General features: G+C 46.6%; 1 protein-coding gene and 1 long non-coding RNA gene across 3 annotated transcripts in view; one reads left to right on the top strand and one right to left on the bottom strand.

The window, feature by feature from the left end:
• Positions 1 to 20,272, bottom strand: part of C2 (complement C2) — a 40,795-nt gene extending 20,523 nt beyond the window's left edge. The window contains exons 1-10 of the mRNA XM_081180602.1: positions 20,024 to 20,272; positions 17,230 to 17,466; positions 14,047 to 14,232; positions 12,621 to 12,794; positions 11,687 to 11,814; positions 9,226 to 9,640; positions 8,834 to 8,970; positions 5,259 to 5,400; positions 3,360 to 3,491; positions 2,924 to 3,013 (exon numbers count right to left, since the gene is read on the bottom strand). Of these exons, the coding sequence (XP_081036728.1) occupies positions 2,924 to 3,013; positions 3,360 to 3,491; positions 5,259 to 5,400; positions 8,834 to 8,970; positions 9,226 to 9,640; positions 11,687 to 11,814; positions 12,621 to 12,794; positions 14,047 to 14,232; positions 17,230 to 17,466; positions 20,024 to 20,069 (1,687 nt within the window). The 5' untranslated portion in view covers positions 20,070 to 20,272. The remainder of the gene's footprint in view (positions 1 to 2,923; positions 3,014 to 3,359; positions 3,492 to 5,258; positions 5,401 to 8,833; positions 8,971 to 9,225; positions 9,641 to 11,686; positions 11,815 to 12,620; positions 12,795 to 14,046; positions 14,233 to 17,229; positions 17,467 to 20,023) is intronic.
• Positions 1 to 25,312, top strand: part of LOC308581302 — a 72,626-nt gene that overhangs the window by 29,264 nt on the left and 18,050 nt on the right. The gene's annotated exons all lie outside the window — the stretch shown is intronic.

Here is a 25,312-nt window from a genome sequence, read left to right as displayed (position 1 = left end):
ACTTATTACAAAATGGTGCAAGTGTGAAGTACTGCAGTGCAGGATTCAAGCCACTTCCATTCATCACATACGCCCAACCCCAACCCCCAGCAAGTCAGCATTCTGGGGCCACTGAGCACGTTCTAGGCCGGGACTCCCTCCCCATGACCCCTGTTACGAGGGTGGCCATGTGTCCTCTTTTTTTCTGGGACATGTCCTCTTTTTGAGAGGTTAGAATTTCTGCCCGGGTAGATTTTTTTAAATTTGCCAAAATATCTCTGACTATACTTTCTGGAGGAGACATAGACTCCTCCAGAAAGGTGGTTGAAGACTTGCTTTCGTCTTCTCTTCTCCTGCCCGCCTCAGCAATATATCACAGCTTCTATAGCCTACATATAGGAGGGGTACAGTGGTACCTCAGGTTAAGTACTTAATTCGTTCCGGAGGTCTGTTCTTAACCTGAAACTGTTCTTAACCTGAAGCACCACTTTAGCTAATGGGGCCTCCTGCTGCTGCCGCGTGATTTCTGTTCTCATCCTGAGGTAAAGTTCTTAACCTGAAGCACTTTTTCTGGGTTAGCGGAGTCTATAACCTGAAGCGTATGTAACCTGAGGTACCACTGTATTTAAAATGAGAGTCGTCATAGTGACTTCTTCTTCTTCTTTTTAGCTGCATAAGCACCAAGGTTCACAGCTTGGACATCATAAGTATTAGGAAACCATATTGCGGAATGACTCATGCAATGACCCTAACACAAGTCCCGTGCAAACAGGGAGTTGCCTGTAGAAAGTTTGTCAACCACTGCATAGCACGATGGGTGTTTTCCTGTGGGTGTATCTTGACACAATATCCTGCACTGGCTCCCAGTGGAGTACAGGGTCAGGTTTAAGGGGCGGGTTTTAACCTTTAAAGCCCTATGCGGCCTAGGACCCTTGTACCTACGGGACCGCCTCTCCTGGTATGCCCCACGGAGGACCTTAAGGTCCACAAAGAACAACACTTTGGAGGTCCCAAGTCGCAAGGTGGTTAGATTGGTCCCAACTAGGGCCAGGGCCTTTTCAATACTGGCCCCGACCTGGTGGAACGTTCTGTCACAAGAGACCAGGGCCCTGCGGGACTTGACATCTTTCCACAGGGCCTGCAAGACAGAGCTGTTCCGCCTGGCCTTCGGTTTGGACTCAGTCTGACCCTTATGTTTCCCTCCCCTTATGGTTTTGATCTATGGGCTACTTTTAAAATGAGGCTGCATTTTAAATTGCATTTTAACCTGTATTTTAAATTGGGGTTTCCCCCCCTATTATGTTTTTACTGTAATTTTACTGGTGTTAGCTGCCCTGAGCCCGGCTCTGGCTGGGGAGGGCGGGGTATAAATAGAATTTATTATTATTATTATTAATAGTGTATTGGTGGCGAATTTATTCTGCTTTATGATTAGTTCTGTGTTGCTTCTCCAGTGCATATCTGCAGGGGCTAGAGTGCAATAAAATCAGGACAAAAATGAGGTTGCATACACAGCATACATTTAAAGCACATTTCTACACACACCACAAAAAAGGCTGGGAACTGCAGTTTGTTACGGGTGCTGGAAACTATAGCTCTGCATTGGAATCATAGAATCATAGTGCTGGAAGGGACCCCAAGGGTCATCTAGTCCAACCCCCTGCAATGCCGGAATCTCAGCTAAAACATCCATGATAGATGGGCCTCCAACCTCTGCTTAGAAACCTCCAAGGAAGGAGAGTCCACAACCTCTCACTGTTCCACTGCCGAAAAGCTCTTACTGTCTCAAAGCATTTGTGTGGAGTAAGTTAAGTTCCCAGTGTTCTAGTGTGGGGTGAAACGTGCTTTAAATGGATGGTGTGCAGGCAACTTAAACCAGAACGCTTGCGGAATAAAAGGTTTTGGAATTTGCGCAGGCAGTTACAGGATAGGCACTGATTGGAAAGGGAGCATCGTTGTCATCGTGACATTTGGGATCTGGAAAAGAACTTCAGCCTGCCGAGGTCATATCTCCTCAGGTGGACCGGGCACCCTCCTTTTAGTTGTTGTTGTTTAGTTGTTTAGTTGTGTCCGACTCTTCGTGACCCCATGGACCTGAGCACACCAGGCACTCCTGTCTTCCACTGCCTCCCGCAGCTTGGTCAAACTCATGCTGGTAGCTTCGAGAACACTGTCCAACCATTTCGTCCTCTGTCGTCCCCTTCTCCTTGTGCCCTCCATCTTTCCCAACATCAGGGGCTTTTCCAGGGAGTCTACTCTTCTCATGAGGTGGCCAAAGTATTAGAGCCTCAGCTTCACAATCTGTCCTTCCAGTGAGCACTCAGGGCTGATTTCCTTAAGAATGGAGAGGTTTGATCTTCTTGCAGTCCACGGGACTCTCAAGAGTCCCCTCCAGCACCATAATTCAAAAGCATCAATTCTTCGGCGATCAGCCTTCTTTATGGTCCAGCTCTCACTTCCATACATCACTACTGGGAAAACCATAGCTTTAACTTTATGGACCTTTGTCGGCAAGGTGATGTCTCTGCTTTTTAAGATGCTGTCTAGGTTTGTCATTGCTTTTCTCCCAAGAAGCAGGCGTCTTTTAATTTCGTGACTGCTGTCACCATCTGCAGTGATCATGGAGCCTAAGAAAGTAAAATCTCTCACTGCCTCCATTTCTTCCCCTTCTATTTGCCAGGAGGTGATGGGCCCAGTGGCCATGATCTTCGTTTTTTTGATGTTGAGCTTCAGACCATATTTTGCGCTCTCCTCTTTCACCCTCATTAAAAGGTTCTTTAATTCCTCCTCACTTTCTGCCATCAAGGTTGTGTCATCTGCATATTGGAGGTTGTTGATATTTCTTCCGGCGATCTTAATTCCACCTTGGGATTCATCCAGCCCAGCCTTTCGCAGCACCCTCCTTTTAACCAGCACTCAAGTAAAGTAAGTTTATGTGACTTACCCAGGTAGTCTTTCCTGTTTGCTCTCACGTTCAAAAAGTCTTCTATGCTGCGCACGGCCTTTGTGGGGGAACCTCCCATATTGGACTTCCCTAAGAGGACAAACAAAACCATACAAACAAAATCAGGCAGCGATTCCCACATTACATGCTGGAGCACACTGGGGTGTCGCAATGAGAAATCATTAAAAGGCTCCAGTATGCACTGGCTGAAGCTGTACATTCTAAATAAATGCAGAAAGAAAGCCAGCAGGGTGTAGGGGTTAGATGCAGTGGTTCTCAACCTGTGGGTCCCCAGATGTTGTTGGACTACAACTCCCATCATCCCTGAGCTCTGGCCTTGCTAGCTAGGGATGATGGGAGTTGTAGTCCAGCTTCTGTGCAACCTTCCTCCTATTATGGGGAGGGAGGGAGGGGGAGTCTCCCCATTTCGCCTCACCGTCTGTGAACAGGATGATGGCGTGACGGATTTTGTCCCACGGCACTTTGGTAAACTCCTTCTCATTAATCATCATCTGGTACACGGAGTCGAGGGCATCTTGAATGTTGGTTCCTGTTGCGTTGCCGTGGTCTGCAAGAGGATGGCATTGGCATTGGTTTTTTATTTGTTCTACATCTCTTTCAAAGCTCGGGGTGCTTACAAAGCTGAAAGGGCGGGCAGCGCATTGAAACGTAAAATAAATGTAAGATGTTGAAACAGCAAGAGCAAATCAAAGGAGCTGAAACAGCAGCAAGGTGAGAGGGGGGGGGGAAATCCCAAAATTTAGGCACTAGTCACATCAGAGCCGTCTTTCCCATAGGGCTTAGTGGTGCGCTGTGCCAGGGCGCTGGCTTCTCAGGGGCGCCCCAGCGAGTGGGGGAGCTGCGCGGCTTTGCTGGTGACCTCCCCTTTCCCTGCATGCCTGCCAGCTGCGCCTCGCCAACCATATGGCTGGCGGGTGCGAAGCTTGCCTCCCAAGCTTCCGCGGGAGAAGAGTGATCCCTGCAGAGGCTTAGGATGGAACCTGCGCCCCGCCAACTATAGTGGTAAGGTAAAGGTAAAGGGACCCCTGACCATTTGGTCCAATCGTGACCGACTCTGGGGTTGCAGCGCTCATCTCACTTTATTGGCCGAGGGAGCCGGCGTACAGCTTCTGGGTCATGTGGCCAGCATGACTAAGCCGCTTCTGGCGAACCAGAGCAGCACACAGAAACGCCGTTTACCTTCCCGCCGGAGCGGTACCTATTTATCTACTTGCACTTTTGACGTGCTTTCGAACTGCTAGTGGGCAGGAGCAGGAACCGAGCAACGGGAGCTCACCCCGTCGTGGGGATTCGAACCGCCATCCTTCTGATCGGCAAGTCCTAGGCTCTGTGGTTTAACCCAAAGCGCCACCAGTGGTACCTCGGGTTAAGAACTTAATTCGTTCTGGAGGTCCGTTCTTAACCTGAAACTTCTTAACCTTAGGTACCACTTTAGCTAATGGGGCCTCCCACAGCCGCCGCGCGATTTCTGTTCTCATCCTGAAGCAAAGTTCTTAACCTGAGGTACTATTTCTGGGTTAGCAGAGTCTGTACCCTGAAGCGTCTGTAACCCGAGGTACCACTGTATATGGCTGGCTGGTGTGCAGCTTCCTTCCCAAGCCTCCCTCACCCCACACCCCCAGGCTTCCCTCCGTGAAAGTAGCATTTATTACTACTTACAACCAAAATGGTCAAAGGCCTGGAAACGATGCCTTATGAGGAACGGCTAAGGGAGCTGGGCATGTTTAGCCTGGAGAAGAGGAGGTTAAGGGGTGATATGATAGCCATGTTCAAATATATAAAAGGATGTCACATAGAGGAGGGAGAAAGGTTGTTTTCTGCTGCTCCAGAGAAGCGGACACGGAGCAATGGATCCAAACTACAAGAAAGAAGATTCCACCTAAACATTAGGAAGAACTTCCTGACAGTAAGAGCTGTTTGACAGTGGAATTTGCTGCCAAGGAGTGTGGTGGAGTCTCCTACTTTGGAGGTCTTTAAGCAGAGGCTTGACAACCATATGTCAGGAGTGCTCTGATGGTGTTTCCTGCTTGGCAGGGGGTTGGACTCGATGGCCCTTGTGGTCTCTTCCAACTCTATGATTCTATGATTCTACTTGGGAGGAGGCATCGGCAAGATGAACATTTGAGGGCACTGGACGGATCTTTGCACCCCGGCGCCTCATACGCTAAAGACGGCCCTGAGTCACATGTGCCTTGAAGACACATTTCCACCCCCGTGAGAAAGACCTGGCACATTCGCTAGGCCCCGAGTTTCAGAAAACACGTTTTGAATGCGCAGCTGCTCAAAAACGGGGGGTGGGAATCCCTCTCAGCACCTTTGTAGTTCATCTCATTTTGAATCTTCTCAATAACGATTTCTGTATCTTCAGCTATATCGTCCTGGATGTCGACGATGGTCTTGGGCCGGCTGGCGTAAGAGATTACGGAGAACCTGATGGGAACATCAAAGCTGGCAATCTGGGAAGGGGAGGAAAGAAAGAAGAAACAGGAAAACAGAGGAAGAAGGAGAAAGAGGGGCAGAGGAGGTAAAAATGTGGTTCATGTGATGAAAGATTTTATTATTATTTTTATCATGGCCTTCAGCCTAAGGTCCGAGGTGAGTTACAATAATGAAAACACAATATCAAAAACAGCTTGAAACAACTTAAATTACCACCAAAAGTGTATTTCAGTGACTGATAATATATATTCATTTCCTTTCAGGGAGAATCTTTTTATTTGTCTTCTGGAGAAAAATCCACCATTTCTGGTCTGGTGTAGCGGTTAGCGTGTCGAACTAGAATGGGGTTGAGGCCTTGAGCTCCTTGGAGGAAAACATGGCATATAAATGTAACGACGATGATGATAATAACAATGATAATTTTATTAATTATACTCCGCCCATCTGGCTAGCTTGCAGCATATATAAAACTTAGTAAAACATCAAACATTAAAAACTTCCCAATACAGGGCTGCCTGCAGATGTCTTCGAAGTTATGTAGTTCTTTATCTCCTTGACATCTGATGGGAGGGCGTTCCACAGGGCGGGCACCACCACCGGGAAGGCCTTCTGCCTGGTTCCCTGTAACTTTGCTTCTCGCAATGAGGGAGCCAGCAGAAGACCCTTGGCGGAGGACCTCAGTGTACATTTATATATTTGTAAATATATAAATAAAGGCATGTTTACATGACTGCTGTAGTTTCCTCTCAAGGAACTTGAAATATACTTGGAGTCGAGAGTGGATTTCATGCTCTTTATTCAGCGGATAGTGGTTAGGAGGAATGGGCGTTCCCCCAGAACGTCTGCTTTATATACATTATTTACACAATGGGCCCCACGTGATTGACTAATTCCGGGATTCACCTGTAGGCCAATCAGGTTGCAGATTCACTTCCACCTGGAGCTGGATTGGGTGGCTCCTGTGGACCAATCAGACCACTGCATTCTGGACCCTATTGTTCTAGGACCAATCAGACTGCTGCATTCTGGACCCTATTGTTCTAGGACCAATCAGGCTGCTGCATTCTGGACCCTATTGTTCTAGGACCAATCAGACTGCTGCCTTTTGGATCCTATTCAACTCAGTACATAACAGAACTCTTACGAATTGTAGTTATGACAGGATTATCATTCCCCAACTCCATCCATTGCTTAGTTACCCAGAGTGCCTTGAAAGAAGACTCTTAATGAACTGGATTTTTATTTTATTTTTAAATAGTTCAAGGCAGCTTACAAAAAAACCAGTAAAACACAACGCTGTGTAAACGGAACTATATATAAAAGGAGGAGCAGAATCGAAACTAGTAAAGCAGTAAAGCAGTTTAAAAGCAAACAGCAGTTTAAAAAACAAACAAAAACAACCCAAGATAAGAGACACCAGAGTAAAAACAAACAGCAGTAAAAAACAAAACAAAAACCCACACACACAATAGTAATAAAAGCTAGATAGAAGGGAAAATAGGATTGCTCTTAAGGGTAGTAAATGGTGATAACAAAGGGGCAGGCAGAGTTGCTAAATGCCAAAGGGGCATTTTAAGTAGGAAGGTCTTAACGCTGCAGAAAAATGTCAGCAAAACAGGGCAAGGAACAAGCTTCCCAGGTATATGAGATCCAAAGTCTGGATGTGGCAACAGAGAAGGCCCTTTCTTTGCTTTTAGAGAGGCTGAAACTTTGCCACAACAAATAAAACAACCAAAGGCTTAACAGCCTAGTTTGTATTTTTGCCTGGTTGCCTTCTCTTTCCTTCCTGCTCTGACCGAAGAACCTAGTCTTCAGCAACAGTGACTCAGATAAAGGGGGTCCGGCCCTAAGCGAGCCCCCCATTTTCTGGCAACACCTTTGCCCCAACCAAATGTGGGCTTATGGGTATGGGATAAATTTTATTCCATCGACATTTAAAGGTGACTCTGCCTCATTCCCCTCTTTCCGAAACACCGCCTTCTTCCCAAATCCACACTTTTTCCACTTTTTTGCAATGTGCTTCTTCAGCTAAATGACAAGTACAGTGGTACCTTGGGTTACATACGCTTTAGGTTACATACGCTTCAGGTTACAGACTCCGCTAACCCAGAAATATTGCTTCAGGTTAAAAACTTTGCTGCAGGATGAGAACAGAAATCGCAGGGCGGCGGCGGGAAGCCCCATTAGCTAAAGTGGTGCTTCAGGTTAAGAACAGTTTCAGGTTAAGAACGGACCTCCGGAATGAATTAAGTTCTTAACCCGAGGTATGTACGTGTGGAGGAAAATGTGTGTTGTCGGTGAAAATGACATCAGGGGGAAAACTGTGTTGCAAAAAGGTAAAGTTTAGGAGGAAATGGCACTAAAACTCTGGCAACTTTTTCATGACGACTAACTTGCCACAAACCGATATGGAAAACTGAAATTAAAACCAGGGTGGAGGGGAATAGAAGCCGAGAGAAATGGAAATGGACAGATTTGCCCAAATCCCGCGTGGGCTTGGCCTACAAGGCCTCTGAAGATTAGATTAAGAAGTAGACAGGCTCTGACAGGATAATACCATCTATTATTATTATTATTATTATTATTATTATTATTATTATTATTATACTTTGCATGCGCACCCTGCGTAAATGGGTTTGAGGGGAACTAGAAATCAACATTGTACTAACAAACGGACCTAAAAGTACAAAGTCGAAACTTTTGCAGCTATCATTAAAAGTTGCAAAAGCAAGGATTTGCTGTGACAATTATTAATCAAGATACAAGAGATGGGAGGAGGAGGAGGTCATGGAAAGAAGGTAATGAAAGTGGAGAATTTGAAAATGATGGTTTTATTTTTTCTTTTTCTTTTTCTGTTTTTGTCTTTTTTTGTAACTTTGTCTTTTTTTTTCTTTGTAATTTTAAAAAATTCTTTTTTCAATAAATATCTTTTTAAAAAAAAGTTGCAAAAGCAAAGAAGCACGGGACTGAGAGAGTAACCTTTGGAATAACATCAGGATATCAGCTCTGCGCAAGGCATGACGGATAGCAGCAACAACTGGTAAAGATAGACATAATATTTTTCAAGGACAGGAAGAAACAACATGGACAGAATAAATGTCACACACAGGAGGATCAAGGATGTATGAGATCTTCACTTGTAGACAAACAAATCATTAAATGAGTCAATAAGAATAGAAGTTATAAATATTGCAGCTGTTATATAAGGGATCACTATTATGACAGGAATGTAACTGAAATTAGTAAGATTTTGGAATGCAGAAATAAAGTAAATCATCAAACCATCAATTCTAGCATGCGGGGGCCCACCTAAATTAGGTAATTTGGTATTTGAATGATTGATATTGGGAATTTTAATTTGGCATTGATATAATGAGGCTATTATTGGATTACTGTAATTGAAAACTGATTTTTTTTTTAAAGTACAAAGTCGCATTCATCCAAACCTACCCTGGTGATTATGACCTCCAGACACTGCTTAGAGATGTTGAAGTTGGGTTCAGTTACGCTGTGAGATGCATCCACAAGAAAGTAGACATATAGGAAGCTGTCTTTGGAGAGTATAAGCCGTCGTCCCAATGAAGGAGCTAGTATGGGGAAAGAGAAACTATCAAAACCATCAAAAATTTTGGAACCCCTCACCGCAGATCAGTTGGTTATGCTTATTCAGTTTGTAAGCAGCTTCTCACATGAGAAACACAACACCCCCTCTGCCAACATTATTTCACATTCCAGAGCTGAGAGACAAACTACACATTGCTTTAAATGCATTGTCACATTGGTGGGTTTTCGTTTTTGTTTAATAGCAGCTGCGAGAACCCGCTTCATAGCTGTCAACTTACAGATTTGAAAATAAGGGACCTGCAGCCTTGGAAATAAGGGATCAGCAGCCAAAATAAGGGATTTTCGAAGCACAGATATGTTCAACTTCTGAGCCCCTCCAAGCCAAAGGCAGAAAGCCCAGCCAGCAGCCAAACGAAGCCTCAAGCGGTGGTTCCCACAGCGCAGCAACCCGGCAAAGGGGATGCAGCAAGGAAAACCACTGTCACATCTCCGCTGGGAAGCGCTGAGCAAAGGCGAATCCCCAGGCAACGCGGCCGGTTTGATCGGCACAAGGCATGCAAGCTCCACCCCCCAGTCGTTCTTAGACTCCTTATTGGGTGAGCAACGCAGCCAAGCAACACAGTTGGAGCCTCCCTGGCCGGCAGGGAGGGAGGGAGAGGAGCTGCTTCCTTTGAAACCCAGGAAATTTAAGGGACATCATCAATAAGGGACAGCAGCGGGACACAGCGCTCTATGACCCGCTTATCCAGACGGGGTCCATGGCCCTGGCAGAGGGGAGTTTACTCTTCTTTCCAAGCTGTAGTTTCGATCCGAATCTGGGGCTCCCATGGCTGATATTTTAAAACACACACAGCTGTAAGAATGCAAAGATGCATGTAATAGGAGGTGCAGTTAGGCCCTGAAAACATGTCTGGGGTTAATGCGCCTGGCGTTAATTCAAATGAAGCCCTGAAGATGCCTCTCCTGGCAAAAATGAACCCCAGACGCAAGCAGAGGCTCGCCATAAAATGATGCTACGTTTCTTTTATTCGGAAGGTTTCTAGCTTGCTTTCTGCTAAAAATAAAGCCAGCTGGAGTACAATTGCACAAATCAGACCTGCACAACTTCTCCTGACTTGGATGAAATGGAGGAATGCCGCTGCGTGTCACCAGCATAGTGGTGACATTTCACACCAAAAATATACCGGTGAAACTCGGAAAATTAGAATATCGTGGAAAAGTTCATTTATTTCAGTAATTCAACTTAAAAGGTGAAACAAATATATGAGATAGACTCATGACATGCAAAGCGAGATATGTCAAGCCTTTAATTGTTATAATTGTGATGTACAGCTGATGAAAACCCCAAATTAACAATCTCAGAAAATTAGAATATTAAATGAAATCAGCAAAACAAGGACTGCAAATAGACCAATATTGGACCTCTGAGAAGCAGAAGCATGCATTATGTACTCAGTACTTGGTTTGGGCCCCTTTTGCATCAATTACTGCCTCAATGCGGCGTGGCATGGATGCTATCAGCCTGTGGCACTGCTGAGGTGTTATGGAAGACCAGGATGCTTCAATAGCAGCCTTCAGCTCTTCTGCATTGCTCGGTCTCATGTCTCATCTTTCTCTTGGCAATGCCCCATAGATTCTCTATGGGGTTCAGGTCAGGTGAGTTTGCTGGCCAATCAAGCATAGTAATCCCATGGGCATTGAACCAGGTTTTGGTACTTTTGGCAGTGTGGGCAGGTGCCAAAGTTCTGCTGGAAAATGATGTCAGCATCCCCATAAAGCTCGTCAGCGGAAGGAAGCATGAAGTGCTCCAAAATTTTCTGGTAGACGGCTGCATTGACCCCGGACTTAATGAAGCATAGTGGACCAACACCAGCTGATGACATGGCTCCCCAAATCAACACAGACTGTGGAAACTTCACACTGGACTTCAACCATTTGGCACCGTGTGCCTCCCCATTCTTCCTCCAGACTCTGGGTCCTTGGTTTCCAAATGAGATTCAAAAGCTGCTCTCATCAGAAAAGAGATTTGGGGAGCCATGTCATCAGCGGGTGTTGGTCCACTGTGCTTCATTAACTCCACGATACTCTAATTTTCCGAGTGTCACCTGTATTTTAAAAAAATGTCCAGTAGCATGCACATGAAAGCTAATACCAAGAACAAACTTAGTTGGTCTCTAAGGTGCTGCTGGACAATTTTATATATTTCTACTGCGTCAGACCAACACGGCTACCTACCTGTTTCACACCAAAGTATATCATAGGGAGAATATCATGCAGAACTTTGTCAAAAGCCATACTGAAATCAAGATACACTATGTCCACAGGGGCCTAATCCACCAAGCTTGTAATTCTTAACAAAGTAGCCAAGAAGGATTGAGAAGGCTGATGGAAATACAGTGGTACCTCGGGTTAAGTACTTAATTCGTTCCAGAGATCTGCTCTTAACCTGAAACTGTTCTTAACCTGAAGCACCAATTTAGCTAATGGGGCCTCCTGCTGCTGCCGTGCCGCCGGAGCATGATTTCTGTTCTCATCCTGAAGCAGAGTTCTTAACCTGAAGCACTATTTCTGGGTTAGTGGAGTCTGTAACCTGAAGCGCATGTAACCTGAAGTGTATGTAACCTGAAGCGTATGTAACCTGAGGTACCACTGTAATCCCACGAAAAGCACCCCTTTAAAATAATATGTGACTCTCTGTCTCTGCTCCGAGTCCCAGCTTGGCCTACAGAAACTACATCAGGGCTCAGACTCGCCTGCAGTGGTCTCAGGCGGGTCAGGGCCAGAAGATGACACGTCGCTCAAAACTTCAGTAAACGAGGCTCCAAATTCAGCTCTGACGTCTTCAGCCCTATCGTAAGAATAGGGGGCTGTAAGAAAAGAGAAAAGGGGGTTGGGGGTGCTTTCTGTCTCCGTGAGACAAAATGGCAAAGGTGTCAATAATTGTTCTCCCAAGGGGAGGTGCGATGGAGTGTAAGTGATATAGAAAGAGCATAGATAGAGCCTGCCCTGCTGTGCACAGGAAATTGTGTTATAAAGAATTAAACGGGTGGCTTTCAACCTTTCTGAGTCCCCTCTCCCTTGACCAACCACATTCTTTCTGAGGCTCCCCTGTGGCTCCCCCTGCGGAAGATGAAGTGGAAGCTGTCATGTATTCAGTGGTCTGTGTTTGTCTGGACTAAGGATTCTGAGCTCCAGTGTTCTGATTCGATACATGATATCCAATCACAAAACATTTCAGGATTTGGGCCTCTGCCATTGGCCCTTAAACTCTGAGTCATGATTCACAGCTTGGGAGTTTAGACAGCCAATCACGTTGGGAGTGGCCCTGGCTTTCGGAAATGTATATAAGCAGTTGCATTGCCCCTGTTATCCAGGTATGTAGTTCAATAAAGGTTCTTCCTGTTATCGCTGTGTCTTGCCTCGTGGGATCCCACCTACACTTCAGAGGGAATATCCGGAAGAAGTGAATTTGAAAAACTAGGTAGTTTTGTTTAACAAAACAAAACAAAAAAAAAAGATTAAAGGAAGGGACATATGAGAGAAGAGCAAGAGAAAAAGGATACAGGAAGCCAGGGGAGACAGAAGATGGTGTGTGTGTGTGTGTGTGTGTGTGTGTGTGTGTGTGTGTGTGTGTGCGTGCGTGTGTGTGTGTGTGTGTATTTGTGATGCTTACCTCTACAACTTGGCTCAGCTCCTGACCATTCACCCTCTGGAGTGCAGACCCGCTGGGAAGACCCCACTAAGTCCAGGCCACTCTGACACTGGAAGGAGACCCGGTCGCCAAGACGGTTGCGCCCCCCAGTAGCAATTGCCCCTGGCGGTATGGCAACGCTTGGGCAGTGCCCCGCTGCAGAGAGGACGTGCATAAATGAGGGCAGAAACGCAGGATATGTGGAGTTATATATCATATGGCAAGCACCACCACAAGCAAAGCACATCTCCAACTGCATATTGCAGCAAATTCCATGGCCCAAAACCAACTATGAGCCAAACTACCTGTTATGTTAGTCACACCATTTGCCCTCAAGTTATTACAGGGGAGCATTGCGTAGGACGCGGGTGGCGCTGTGGGTTAAATCACAGAGCCTAGGACTTGCCGATCAGAAGGTCGGCGGTTCGAATCCCCGCGACGGGGTGAGCTTCCGTTGCTCGGTCCCTGCTCCTGCCAACCTAGCAGTTTGAAAGCACGTCAAAGTGCAAGTAGATAAATAGGTACCGCTCTGGCGGGAAGGTAAACGGTGTTTCCGTGCGCTTCTCTGGTTCGCCAGAAGCGGCTTAGTCATGCTGGCCACATGACCCGGAAGCTGTACACCGGCTCCTTCGGCCAATAAAGCGAGATGAGCGCCGCAACCCCAGAGTCAGTCATGACTGGACCAGGGGTTCCTTTACCTATTGTGTAGGAGAAAGGGTTTTTTAACCCACTGTGGTCCCAATCCAGAGAGAGACCCCATTTTGGCTATTTGCACATTGGGGGTGGGGGTGGGGGTGGGAATTGTCCATCTGCTCCAAGAGGAGCACCCCTCCATACAAATAGAAGGCGGAGGGGGGCAGTGTGGATTGAGGCTATAGCAGGGGGCAAAGCGTTAAAGCCCACCTATATTCATGCTATGCTTCCCAACTGGGTCACTGGATTTTCCTCAAAGAAATATATTGTACTCAAGGGCAAATGGTGTGAAAAATGTAACTTGTAGTTTGACCCTAGTGTTGTCATCCTAAACACATCTAGTAAGGAGTACACATCTTGTGAGAAATGTTCTTTGCAACTTCCCCATGCACCTCTCAATAACATGTGGATGGGTTGGGCTGAGCCAGATTTTTGAACTTGAAATGAAGAATTTGGTCATCAATGTGTACACCATATTTCATTTTTTTCCTAGTTATATCTGCAACCAAGTCACTGCATTCCAAGCAAATAGAAAATCCTAAACATCTGAACTAATTCAGTTCTCTAGTGACGCAGTATGAACAAAGCGCATATATATGCAAAGCTCAATTCTGCAACTTGCATAGATTAGGCTATTTAGCGCAGAAGGTGTGTGCATGGTACATGTGCATGTGTGCATGTGGTCAAGGTGGGAGAGGAGTATTTAAGGATATACCTCCGTCGTCACAAACTGGAGAAGTTCCGTTCCAGCGTCCATTGGACAGGCAGTGCCGCCTGGAGGAACCCAGGAGCTGGTATCCATCTGAACACTCAAAGCTAAGGATGGCACCCACAGGATGCAAGCTTCGCCGTGGGCCAAAGGAGCCATTTTCAAAGTACCTCTGCGGAGGACAGCTTATCTCTGCAAACGAGGAAGGACAAAGACAGAGCACATGGAACAAGGCTGTCGAGGCCCAGAATCCAAAACAATGCCAGAGCAGGCAGAGTCCACATTAGCGTCAATTATCCTTTTGCAATTACCAGGAAGCAGAATTAAAACTGCTGTTCCATGCAATACTTAATACAGTGGTACCTCTGGTTGCAAACGGGATCCGTTCCGGAGGCCCATTCGCAACATGAAAAGAACGCAACCTGCAATGGCGCATCTGCGCACGCATGGGTTGCAATTTGCAGCTTCTGCGCATGCACGTGACATCATGTTGCGCTTCTGCGCATGCGCAAAACCCAGAAGTAACCCTGTCCGGTACTTCCGGGTCGCCGCGGGACGTAACCTGAAAGAATGTAACATGAAGCGGAAGTAACATGAGGTATGACTGTACAGTGGTACCTCGGGTTACAGGCGCTTCAGGTTACAGACTCTGCTAACCCAGAAATAGTACCTCGGGTTAAGAACTTTACCTCGGGATGAGAACGGAAATCGCGTGGCGGCAGCGGGAGGCCCCATTAGCTAAAGTGGTATCTCAGGTTAAGAACAGTTTCAGGTTAAGAACGGACTTCCAGAGGAATTAAGTTCATAACCTGAGGTACCACTGTATCAAGTTTTCATTCTCCTGCAAAGCCCTTCTTTATAGCCAAGATCCTTCTATGATGTGTACTCAGTATTTAAGTCCTATTCAGCATTAATTAGAAGTTTCCTCTTTCAGGATATGCCCATTTTGTTGCTTCCCTTTTCAACACAGTGGGAGATTAGTGGTGAACTGCACTTTATGAGTCTGCTTCTGTTCTCTGCTTGGGGAGGTGGAAATTACCAGTGTGTTCCCCCCCCCCCATCTTCACCCTTTCTTTTTCTTAACAGCACAGCACTATTTTGCTAGTGCTGAATTGTCTCCCAAGACAGACAGATGCCATCATCATATTATTATTATTATTATTCTTTGGCGATCACTTGTAGCCAAGTAAGATTGTCTTCCATGAACATGGTCTTAATGGTATGTCCATAAGTGACTGTGGAGGCCAATTCTGGATCCACACGTCCTTCCACAGCGGGGACATAGGTTTCGAAGCGGGAGTTGATCACGGTGAGGGTCTTCCTCACAGCTTGTTTCTTCTTTCTCCCTGAGTTCTTCGAAGTCCACGACACCTTTCGTCGAGGCTATTCTCCAATTACAGTGGTGCCCCGCAAGACGAATGCCTCGCAAGACGGAAAACTCGCTAGACGAAAGAGTTTTCCGTTTTGGAGGTGCTTTGCAAAACGAATTTCCTATGGGCTTGCTTCGCAAGACGACAATGTCTTGCGAGTTCCTGCGGGTTTTTTTTCCTCCCCCCCCTTTTTCTAAGCCGCTAAGCTGCTTATCAGCTGATCCGATCAGCAGATAAGCCGCTAAAAGCCGCTAATAGCGCTAATAGCGCTAATCCGCTAATCCGTCAATGGGCTTGCTTCGCAAGACGAAAAAACCGCTAGACGAAGAGAATCACAGAACGGATTCTTTTCGTCTTGCGAGGCACCACTGTAGAGCGCTCGCAGGCCAGTCTTTCCCAGTTATCAGTGCTTATACAGTGGTACCTCTGGTTAAGTACGTAATTCGTTCTGGAGGTCTGTTCTTAACCTGAAACTGTTCTTAACCTGAAGCACCACTTTAGCTAATGGGGCCTGCCGCTGCTGCTCTGCCGCTGCTGCACGACTTCTGTTCTTATCCTGAAGCAAAGTTCTTAACCCGAGGAAATATTTATGGGTTAGTGGAGTCTGTAACCTGAAGCGTATGTAACCCGAGGTACCACTGTACTACATTTTTAAAGATTTTGTTTTCCACCAATATTTCGCTTTCCATTCTTAAGTTTGGAATAGATGGTAATCAGGCATCCAAACAACATGACCAGTCCAACGAAGTTGATGTTGAAGAAACATTGCTTTGACACTGGTGATCTTTGCTTTTTCCAGTACACTGGCATTAGTTTGCCTGTCTTCCCAAGTGATGTGTAAAAATTTTTGGAGACACCGTTGATGGAATCTTCTGAGCAGTTGGAGATGGCGTTTATAAGTGGTCTATGTTTCACAGGCATACAGTAAGGTTGGTAGTAGAATAACTTTGTAAACAAGCATTTTGGTTTCCCTGCGAATGTCTCGGTCCTCAAACACTCTGCACTTCAGTCAGGAGAAAGCCGCACTCGCAGAGCTCAGGCGATGCTGGATTTTGGCATCGATCATCGTCATCAACACCATCATAATACGGGCACTGATAGTTGGAGATATCCCCTCTCTTTTCACCGACGCTTCCAAAAAGGAGTAATGTGGGGCCTGTGTCTCCCTTTGCCCCATGACAATTCCTGGGTGATGCATTCTGGGATACCTCAGGAAATGCCATCTCTCACTCAAGTGACTTTAACAGTCATGGCTTCCCCCAGAGCATCCTGGGAACTGTTGTTTACCTCTCACAGAGTGCTACAATTCCAAACACCCTTAACAAATGACAGTTCCGGGATATTATTTTTTTTTGGGGGGGGGGGAGCCTGTTTAAAGCAGTATAATAGTGAAAAATAAGATGTGAGGTGTCCCTATATTTGGGTTCTGGACTGATCCGCCACCTTCTCCAACCCCACACACTAGCACCCAGTTCCCAGCAGATTAAGTCCAAGGAAATGCAGCCCTCATTAAGGAGCAATAACAGGCTTCTATCTGATTACAGTGGTACCTCGGGTTAAGTACTTAATTCGTTCCGGAGGTCCGTTCTTAACCTGAAACTCTTCTTAACCTGAGGTACCACTTTAGCTAATGGGGCCTCCTGCTGCCGCCGCGCCGCCGGAGCACGGTTTCTGTTCTCATCCTGAAGCAAAGTTCTTAACTTGAAGCACTATTTCTGGGTTAACGGAGTCTATAACCTGAAGCGTATGTAACCTGAGGTACCACTGTACTCCATAAGCCCTCCAGAAAACCCCAAAGTAGCCAGCAACGCTCACTTACTTCGACACAGTGCTTGGCTGAGGGGGCTTTTTCCTGGGGAACGCATCGGAGTCCACTTCCCGTCTGATTGGCAGATCCGGCTTCGGGTTGGATACGGATAGCTGCCATCTGGGCAGGAATAAGTGAGGATGCTTCCTGGGCGAAACCCGTCTGAGAGTGACACGGTGCCACCTCGGATAGACACAGACTCCGGGCACGATGGAGTTGCATCGAGGGCCGCTTCTTGTGTAGCTGCAGCTGTGAAGGATAGGAAATGGGCGTCAGCTGCCTGGATTTAAAACCGCTTTAGGATTCCGACCCTCTGTCAGGACGCACTTTGAACCTGGAGTCAGTATTGCTACTGATTTTTCGCGTTGGGCTTCAGCCTACAAAGCTGTTAGGAAGAGCTCTGCCTCAGATCAAAACACACAGGTCCCCCAGGCTTATAGGGATATTCCGGCTATTGTTTTGACAGAAGGGAGCATTCAGAGAAGTGATTCTGCAGAGAAGTGAAGTGCAGCTCAGTACATTTTGCCACTAGTTCTGCTACAGGCATAAGGTAAAGGGACCCCTGACTGTTAGGTCCAGCCGTGGCCGACTCTGGGGTTGTGGCGCTCATCTCGCTTTACTGGCCGAGGGAGCCGGCATACAGCTTCCGGGTCATGGGGCCAGCATGACTAAGCCGCTTCTGGCGAACCAGAGCAGCGCACGGAAACGCCATTTACCTGCCTGCTGGAGCAGTACCTATTTATTTACTTGCACTTTGACGTGCTTTCAAACTGCTAGGTTGGCAGGAGCAGGGACTGAGCAACGGGAGTTCACCCCATCGCGGGGATTCGAACTGCCAACCTTCTGATCAGCAAGCCCAAGGACCAGCCTAATTGACTACCATTCCCAGATCTTTCTTCAGTGGAAAAGTGGAAAAGAGGCACCTGTTTTGTCAGCTAACTCAACTTTAAAAGCTTAGTAGTTTCATGTTTGTGTATCAAATTTTAGGGTTTTTGGCAATTTGATGTACCAAGAATATTAGTTTGCCAATTGATGGTGCATTCTTCTATCATCTCTCGAGACAGACAGATGCCAATAACAACAGGATGGGGTTTTTTTTGACAGTTTGATGTAGTGAGAAAATTAGTTTGCCAATTAGTGCAGTACTAGACTTTCGATCACCTAGAATAGTGCATTTGAAATGATCTGCAAAAACAAACAAATAAAAAAGAATCGACAGTGCCACTTTTGAGTTGCCCTGTTGTTGTGGCTCTCTTTTCAGTAAAGGAAGCATATTTACTGGTCAGACTTGGGCTGTGCACACACCACACATTTAAAGCACATTTCCCCCCCCCCCCAAAGAATCCTGGGGTCTATAATTTATTAAGTGTGCTGGGAATTGTAGTTCTGTGAAAGATAAACTGCAGTTCCCAGGATTCATTGGGGAAGGATATGTGATTTAAATGTATAGTGTGCACACAGTCTAAATCTAATTCTACCAATCACCATCTTATTATTTATACCCCGCCCACTCTGGGTGGCTTGCAGCATATATAAAACATAGTAAAACATCTAACATTAAAAACTTCCCGATACAGGATTGCCTGCAAATGTCTTCTATAAGATGTAGTTCTTTATCTCCTTGACATCTGGTGGGAGGGCGTTCCACAGGGCGGGTGCCACTACCAAGAAGGCCCTCTGCCTGGTTCCCTATAACTTCACTTCTCACAGTAAGGGAACCCCCAGAAGACCCTTGGCGGAGGACCTCAGTGTCTGGGCTGAACGATGGGGGTGGAGACACTCCTTCAGGAATAACTTCAAAGCACATTTCTGCCCTCAAAGCATTCTGGGCTCTGTAGTTTGTTGACTTAAGGGTTGCTGGGAATTCAACTGTACCTCTGCCAGGGGTGAATTACAATGCCCAGAATTCTTTGAGGGAAAGAGTGTGCTTTGAATGAGCTTTAAAGGTATAGCCTCCACAAAAGTGTCATTGAATTCAGGGGGAGGGAGACTTCAGAGCAAATAAAGGGAGATTTGTGTTGTAAAAAGAAAGAAAAAAAGAAAGAGTGGGAAAGGGAGAAAAACCGAAAGGAGCCAAAGTCCATTCGAAAAGCAGGGACAGCAAGGAATAAAAGACACTAGAAAGTGAAAAGAGATTTATTGTTGTCGATTTATTAATCGTCTCTTAAAGCACTGCAGTGGGACACGGGTGGCGCTGTGGGTTAAACCACAGAGCCTAGGACTTGCCAATCAGAAGGTCAGCGGTTCAAATCCCCACGACTTGGGGTGAGCTCCCATTGCTCGGTCCCTGCTCCTGCCAACCTAGCAGTTCGAAAGCACATCAAAGTGCAAGTAGATAAATAGGTACCGCTCCGGCGGGAAGGTAAATGGTGTTTCCGCGCGCTGCTCTGGTTCGTCAGAAGCGGCTTAGTCATGCTGGCCATATGACCCGGAAGCTGTACGCCGGCTCCCTCGGCCAATAAAGCGAGATGAGCGCTGCAACCCCAGAGTCAGACACGACTGGACCTAATGGTCAGGGGTCCCTTTACCTTTTTTAAAGCACCGCAATGAACAAAAACAGTTAAAGAATGTGAAAGCATGGAATATATTTTAAGCCTTTGGAGAAAGAAAGCCTTTGGAGAAAGAGAGCTTTTAAAGGAAAGAACATCAGGACATATGGGATAAAAAAGATGTTTTAGGGGAAACCCCAGGTTTAAAAAATGGGGAATTCTTTTAAAGAAGACAGAAATGCGGGGGGGGGTGAGCGACAGCCTCTGACCCCCGTCTCTTTCTCCCTCCCGCGCCCCATTGCCAGTGCCCCCCCTACCTGACAAGAGGGCGAGGAGGGCGACGAGGAGGCGAGGCGCCGTCATGGTACAGCCGCGTCCGAGGAGCCCGGCGTCCCCTCCTGCCTCCCAGGCAAGCGCTGCAGATCGGGAAATCCCCACTGGTGCCCAAACGTTCCTGCTGCTGCTGCTGCCGGGAAACGTCCCGGTCACTTTCGGACCCGCCTTCAGAGTGAGGAGAAAGGGGATTGAGCAAGATCGCCGAAAGCTGCTGCTCCCGGCCGCGATCGAAATGCCTGTGGCTGGCTCGATTCCTCTTCCTCATTCTCCATCGCCGCCTTCAGGTTTATACTTATATGCCGCTGCTGTTCCTAAGGACGCTCAAGGCCAGGAAACAAGCAGGCGCAAACCTGCCGGCACATTATAAAGCCCATAATTCGCAAACTCACAAAAACATCAAGGTTAATATAGGGTCGCCAAGGTTATATAGGGTCAGACAGTGCCTTTTTTTCTGGAGGGACGCAGGGGTACACATACCCCTAAACATTTTGTGAATCTTTGTACACTTTTGTCCATTTGCTGTATTTGTTTTCCCCAATTTGAACTATAAAATGGTGATTTTCTTGAGTCAAAATGAGAGTACCCCTAAACAGTGGCGTAGCGTGGGGGGTGAAGGGGGGTCCGGCCGCACCGGGCGCAACATCTGGGGGTTAGGGTTAGGGGCGCAAATCCACGGGTTAGGGGGCGCAAATTACTTGCCTTGCCCCGGGTGCTGACAACCCACGCTACGCCACTGCCCCTAAACATTTTGTAAAAAGAAAAAACAAAAACACTGGGGTCAGACATCGCTGGGATTCAGCCTTCAGAAACACAATCCGGTGGAAATCACTTATATTCTCAGGAAAATCAGTGTTTGTTGAGATTTTGTCCAAAAAAAGTTCAACAACTTTTATGTCCAGATTTTCACTTTTTGAAATAGGGCAACCCTAAAATAATTTTATTATTTGCACTCCATCCCTCTGACTGAGTTGCCCCAGCCGCTCTGGGAAGCTTTCAACACATATGAAAGCATAATAAAGCATTAAACATGACAAAACGTCCCTATACAGGGAGAAGGCTGATCGCCGAAGAATTGATGCTTTTGAATTCTGGTGCTGGAGGAGACTCTTGAGAGTCCCATGGACTGCAAGAAGATCAAACGTATCCATTCTGAAGGAAATCAGCCCTGAGTGCTCACTGGAAGGACAGATTGTGAAGCTGAGACTCCAATACTTTGGCCACCTCATGAGAAAAGAAGACTCCCTGGAAAAGACCCTGATGTTGGGAAAGATGGAGGGCACAAGGAGAAGGGGACGACAGAGGATGAGATGGTTGGACAGTGTTCTCGAAGCTGCAAACATGAGTCTGACCAAACTGCGGGAGGCAGTGAAAGACAGGAGTGCCTGGCGTGCTCTGGTCCATGGGGTCACGAAGAGTCGGACACGACTAAACAACAACATACAGGGCTGCCTTCAGAATATGGTTGCCCTAAATGCAAAGGCATTGTCCTCTTCTTTCCTCCTGGCAGCAGTGTTTCTGTGCCCCTAACAGTGTGACGCGGCAGCTAAAAAAGCCAATGCAATTCTGGGCTGCATCAATAGGAGTATAGCATCTAGATCAAGGGAAGTAATAGTGCCACTGTATTCTGCTCTGGTCAGACCTCACCTGGAGTACTGTGTCCAGTTCTGGGCACCACAATTCAAGAAGGACACTGACAAACTGGAACGTGTCCAGAGGAGGGCAACCAAAATGGTCAAAGGCCTGGAAACGATGCCTTATGAGGAACGGCTAAGGGAGCTGGGCATGTTTAGTCTGGAGAAGAGGAGGTTAAGGGGTGATATGATAGCCATGTTCAAATATATCAAAGGATGTCACATAGAGGAGGGAGAAAGGTTGTTTTCTGCTGCTCCCGAGAAGCGGACACGGAGCAATGGATCCAAACTACAAGAAAGAAGATTCCACCTAAACATTAGGAAGAACTTCCTGACAGTAAGAGCTGTTCGACAGTGGAATTTGCTGCCCAGGAGTGTGGTGGAGTCTCCTACTTTGGAGGTCTTTAAGCAGAGGCTTGACAACCATATGTCAGGAGTGCTCTGATGGTGTTTCCTGCTTGGCAGGGGGTTGGACTCGATGGCCCTTGTGCTCTCTTCCAACTCTATGATTCTATGATTCTATGAAGTACTTGACAGGTGTAAATCCAACAGGTGTAGCTTTTATGTGGGATGGTTCAGAGATGAAGGTGCCATGCCCTGTTTTGTTTCTGCCAGTGTTAGCATTTTGGAAGATGCAGGACCCAGGCTGAAAGAGACGGGGAGCGATGGCAACCCTGATTTGTGGAAGGGGGGAGGGTGGTCAGGGAGTTGCAGTCCCGTAATACCTGGAGGGGCCAATGTTGGCTTCCCCTGGCCAGCACAACGCAGACAGGGCTCCCTCATGGTGAAGTGGTTGTTGCCGCACCGGAGCATCTCATCAAGGGCTGCGCATCGTTGAACCATGGAACTCACTGCCACTGGATGCAGTGACTGGGGTGGTTTAAAAAGAGGGTTTTAAACCTGCTTGCAGGTTTCCCACAGGCATGCTGTTGGTCACTGTGAGAAAAGGGTGCTGGACTAGATGGGTCATTGGCCTGATCCAGCCCAGGGCTCCTCTCATGCTCAGTGTGAATAAGCGTTCAGGGTTAACTGCAGAAGCAGCCCACTCCATACCTTTAAAGAACAGCCCACTTCCTTGTTAAGGGTGCCGGGAACTGTAGCTCTGTGAGTGGTAAACTACAGTAGCCAAGATTATGGGGTTGGGATGTGCCGTATGTATGCAGCCCAGGAGTCTCAGTTTCTCTTCAGATTCCTGCAGGGATATTCCAAATGTTCTGTTATCACACCCTAGTGGTCAAAGTTGGACCAGCAAACAGGCACAGGGCTGAGTAATATTTTCACCTCAAGGGTTGAATTCCGTTCCGGACAACCTTTCTGAGGGACAGCAGGAGAGAGGACAGCGGTGGTGGGTCCAGAAGGAAAACCGGGAGAAGCAACGAATGTCAATTTTACTTTGGCTTGGTTCTATACACTTCCGTCTCTGTCCTCCGTCCAGGCAAGCAATGGGCATTTCCAGAGTTCAAGGATGCGTTCTGGACTGGCAAAGCCACTCAAGGAGGGCATGGTCTGTAGAGTGTCTCAAGGGCCAGATAGAGGGGCCTGGAGGGCCGCATTTGCCTCTGTGGGCCTGAGATTCCCCTTCCTTGGGGGCAGCACATAACTGAAAGAAGTCTATTGTGGAATCAGTTCTACTCACCTATATGTATTAAAATGGCGGCCTGTACTTCCGCTCCCCCCACAAAACAATTTACTCCAAATTTCCCTCTTAACATGGAAAGTCCTATGGGTGTAAGCCAGGATTTCTGTTAGGGGGGCAGGCTTTTGTGGGGGGGGGGCAGAACCTCAGTTACCTATGTATTTTTATTGATTTGAGGGGGCCAGCTGTCCCTCCCTGCCCCCCCGGCTACACCCATGGAAAGTCCAATAAGTAAAAATAGCCAATCCGCAATTGCTCCTGATGGCGGTCCTTATTTGTCCCATGTGTGGCAACGTTTCATTGGGTGTCACCTATATGTGTGCAAATTTAGGAATAACTATGGTAATTGGCGTGGGTGGCGCTGTGGGTTAAACCACAGAGCCTAGGACTTGCCAATCAGAAGGTCGGCGGTTCAAATCCCTGTGACAGGGTGAGCCCCTGTTGTTCGGTCCCTGCTCCTGCCCACCTAGCAGTTCAAAAGCACGTCAAAGTGCAACTAGATAAATAGGTACTGCTCTGGCGGGAAGGTAAACGGCGTTTCCATGCGCTGCTCTGGTTCACCAGAAGCCACTTAGTCATGCTGGTCACATGACCCGGAAGCTGTACGCCAGCTCCCTCGGCCAATAAAGCGAGATGAGCGCCGCAACCCCAGAGTTGTCCGCGACTGGACCTAATGGTCAGGGGTCCCTTTACCTTTTTATGGTAATTTATTATTTATTTTTTTTATTAATCATATTTATTAAAATTTCCAATAATAACAGAATAGAAAGGATAGAAAAGATGAAGAAAAGAAATAAATAAAAAGACCCACTTTAAACCCTTATTTTCGTAACCTTCTTTCTGGGACTCCCTCCTCCCCCTCCTGACTGTATTCCCCTTTCCCTAAGTTAGTTCCACAAGCTCTCATTCCCAATTCAAACCTAATATGTTGTACCTATTAGCCAATTTAAATTACAATATCCTTAACAAAATAGAAAAAAGAAAAAAAAATTTCCCCCAAGATCTACCCCGTTTCCTTCCACGAATTCCCCCTTTTCCCCCCCCAAAACATGTTAAATCAAAATACCAAAGTTATATAGAAAGATAGAAGATAAAAGATAGAAGAAGATTCAAAAAGTTGGTTACATAGCCTTTGGATTCTAAAATTCCCCCTCCCTTCCCCGGTTTGGATTCCCCATGTCCATCAGTCTGTATGTTGTTGGCCTGGAGGTCTCAAGTCCACAGCCAAATTTTTCTCAGTCCATCTTGCCGGTTTTCTTTAAATTTGCTTATTTTGATGATGTTTAACTTCAAAAATCCAGTCTGGTAGAGGCCTTTAATTTTCCTTGGTCCTTGTTGCTCCTCCCATTGTTCTTTCCGTGACGTAGTTGGTCCTTTGCTCTTTTGTTTCTTACTTTCTCAGGTTTCTGTCTTGTTCAGCTGCAAAACCATTCTTATTCCGAAATCTAGTATCTCTACAGAGGTTTGTTATTCAGGAACAAAAACTTACGTCCAGTTCTTTCCTTGCTTCTATAGAAAAATTCTATTGTATTGCGAACACCTCTGTAGACAAAATAATATTTCAGTTTTGCTGCTTTCCCAAGAGATAAGACCTGTGCACATCCCGGAGTAGTTTTCCACATACGCCACTTGTAATGTCCCGAAACCCCTCTAGGGGGGTTGCAGCAACTTTGTGTCCTCTAATCCAAAAGTCAAGTTGTTGTTTCTTTTTCCCCCCCGACATTTTGTATCCATATTTATGTCCAATTGTAACAAAATTAACCAGCAAAATACTTGTAACAAAATCCTCTTTATGTTCTCAAGATTTGACAGCTACTTTGACAGCTGTCAAATTCTCCGTCTCTCTCCACCAGGTTCTCCGAATCGCCCCGGTTCCCAGGGGGGGGTTGCCTTTTCCCTCTCGCCCTCAACTTTTCTCCTCCAGCACAATTCTTATAATATCCCATCGTGGAATTGATCATTTTTGTCAGCAATAAACTTCTGAATCGATCTTGGTTTCCCAG

The sequence above is a fragment of the Podarcis bocagei genome, assembly GCF_964188305.1.
Source record: "Podarcis bocagei genome assembly, chromosome: 2".
NCBI lineage: Eukaryota > Metazoa > Chordata > Lepidosauria > Squamata > Lacertidae > Podarcis > Podarcis bocagei.
This window is presented reverse-complemented; position numbering and strand designations above follow the sequence as displayed.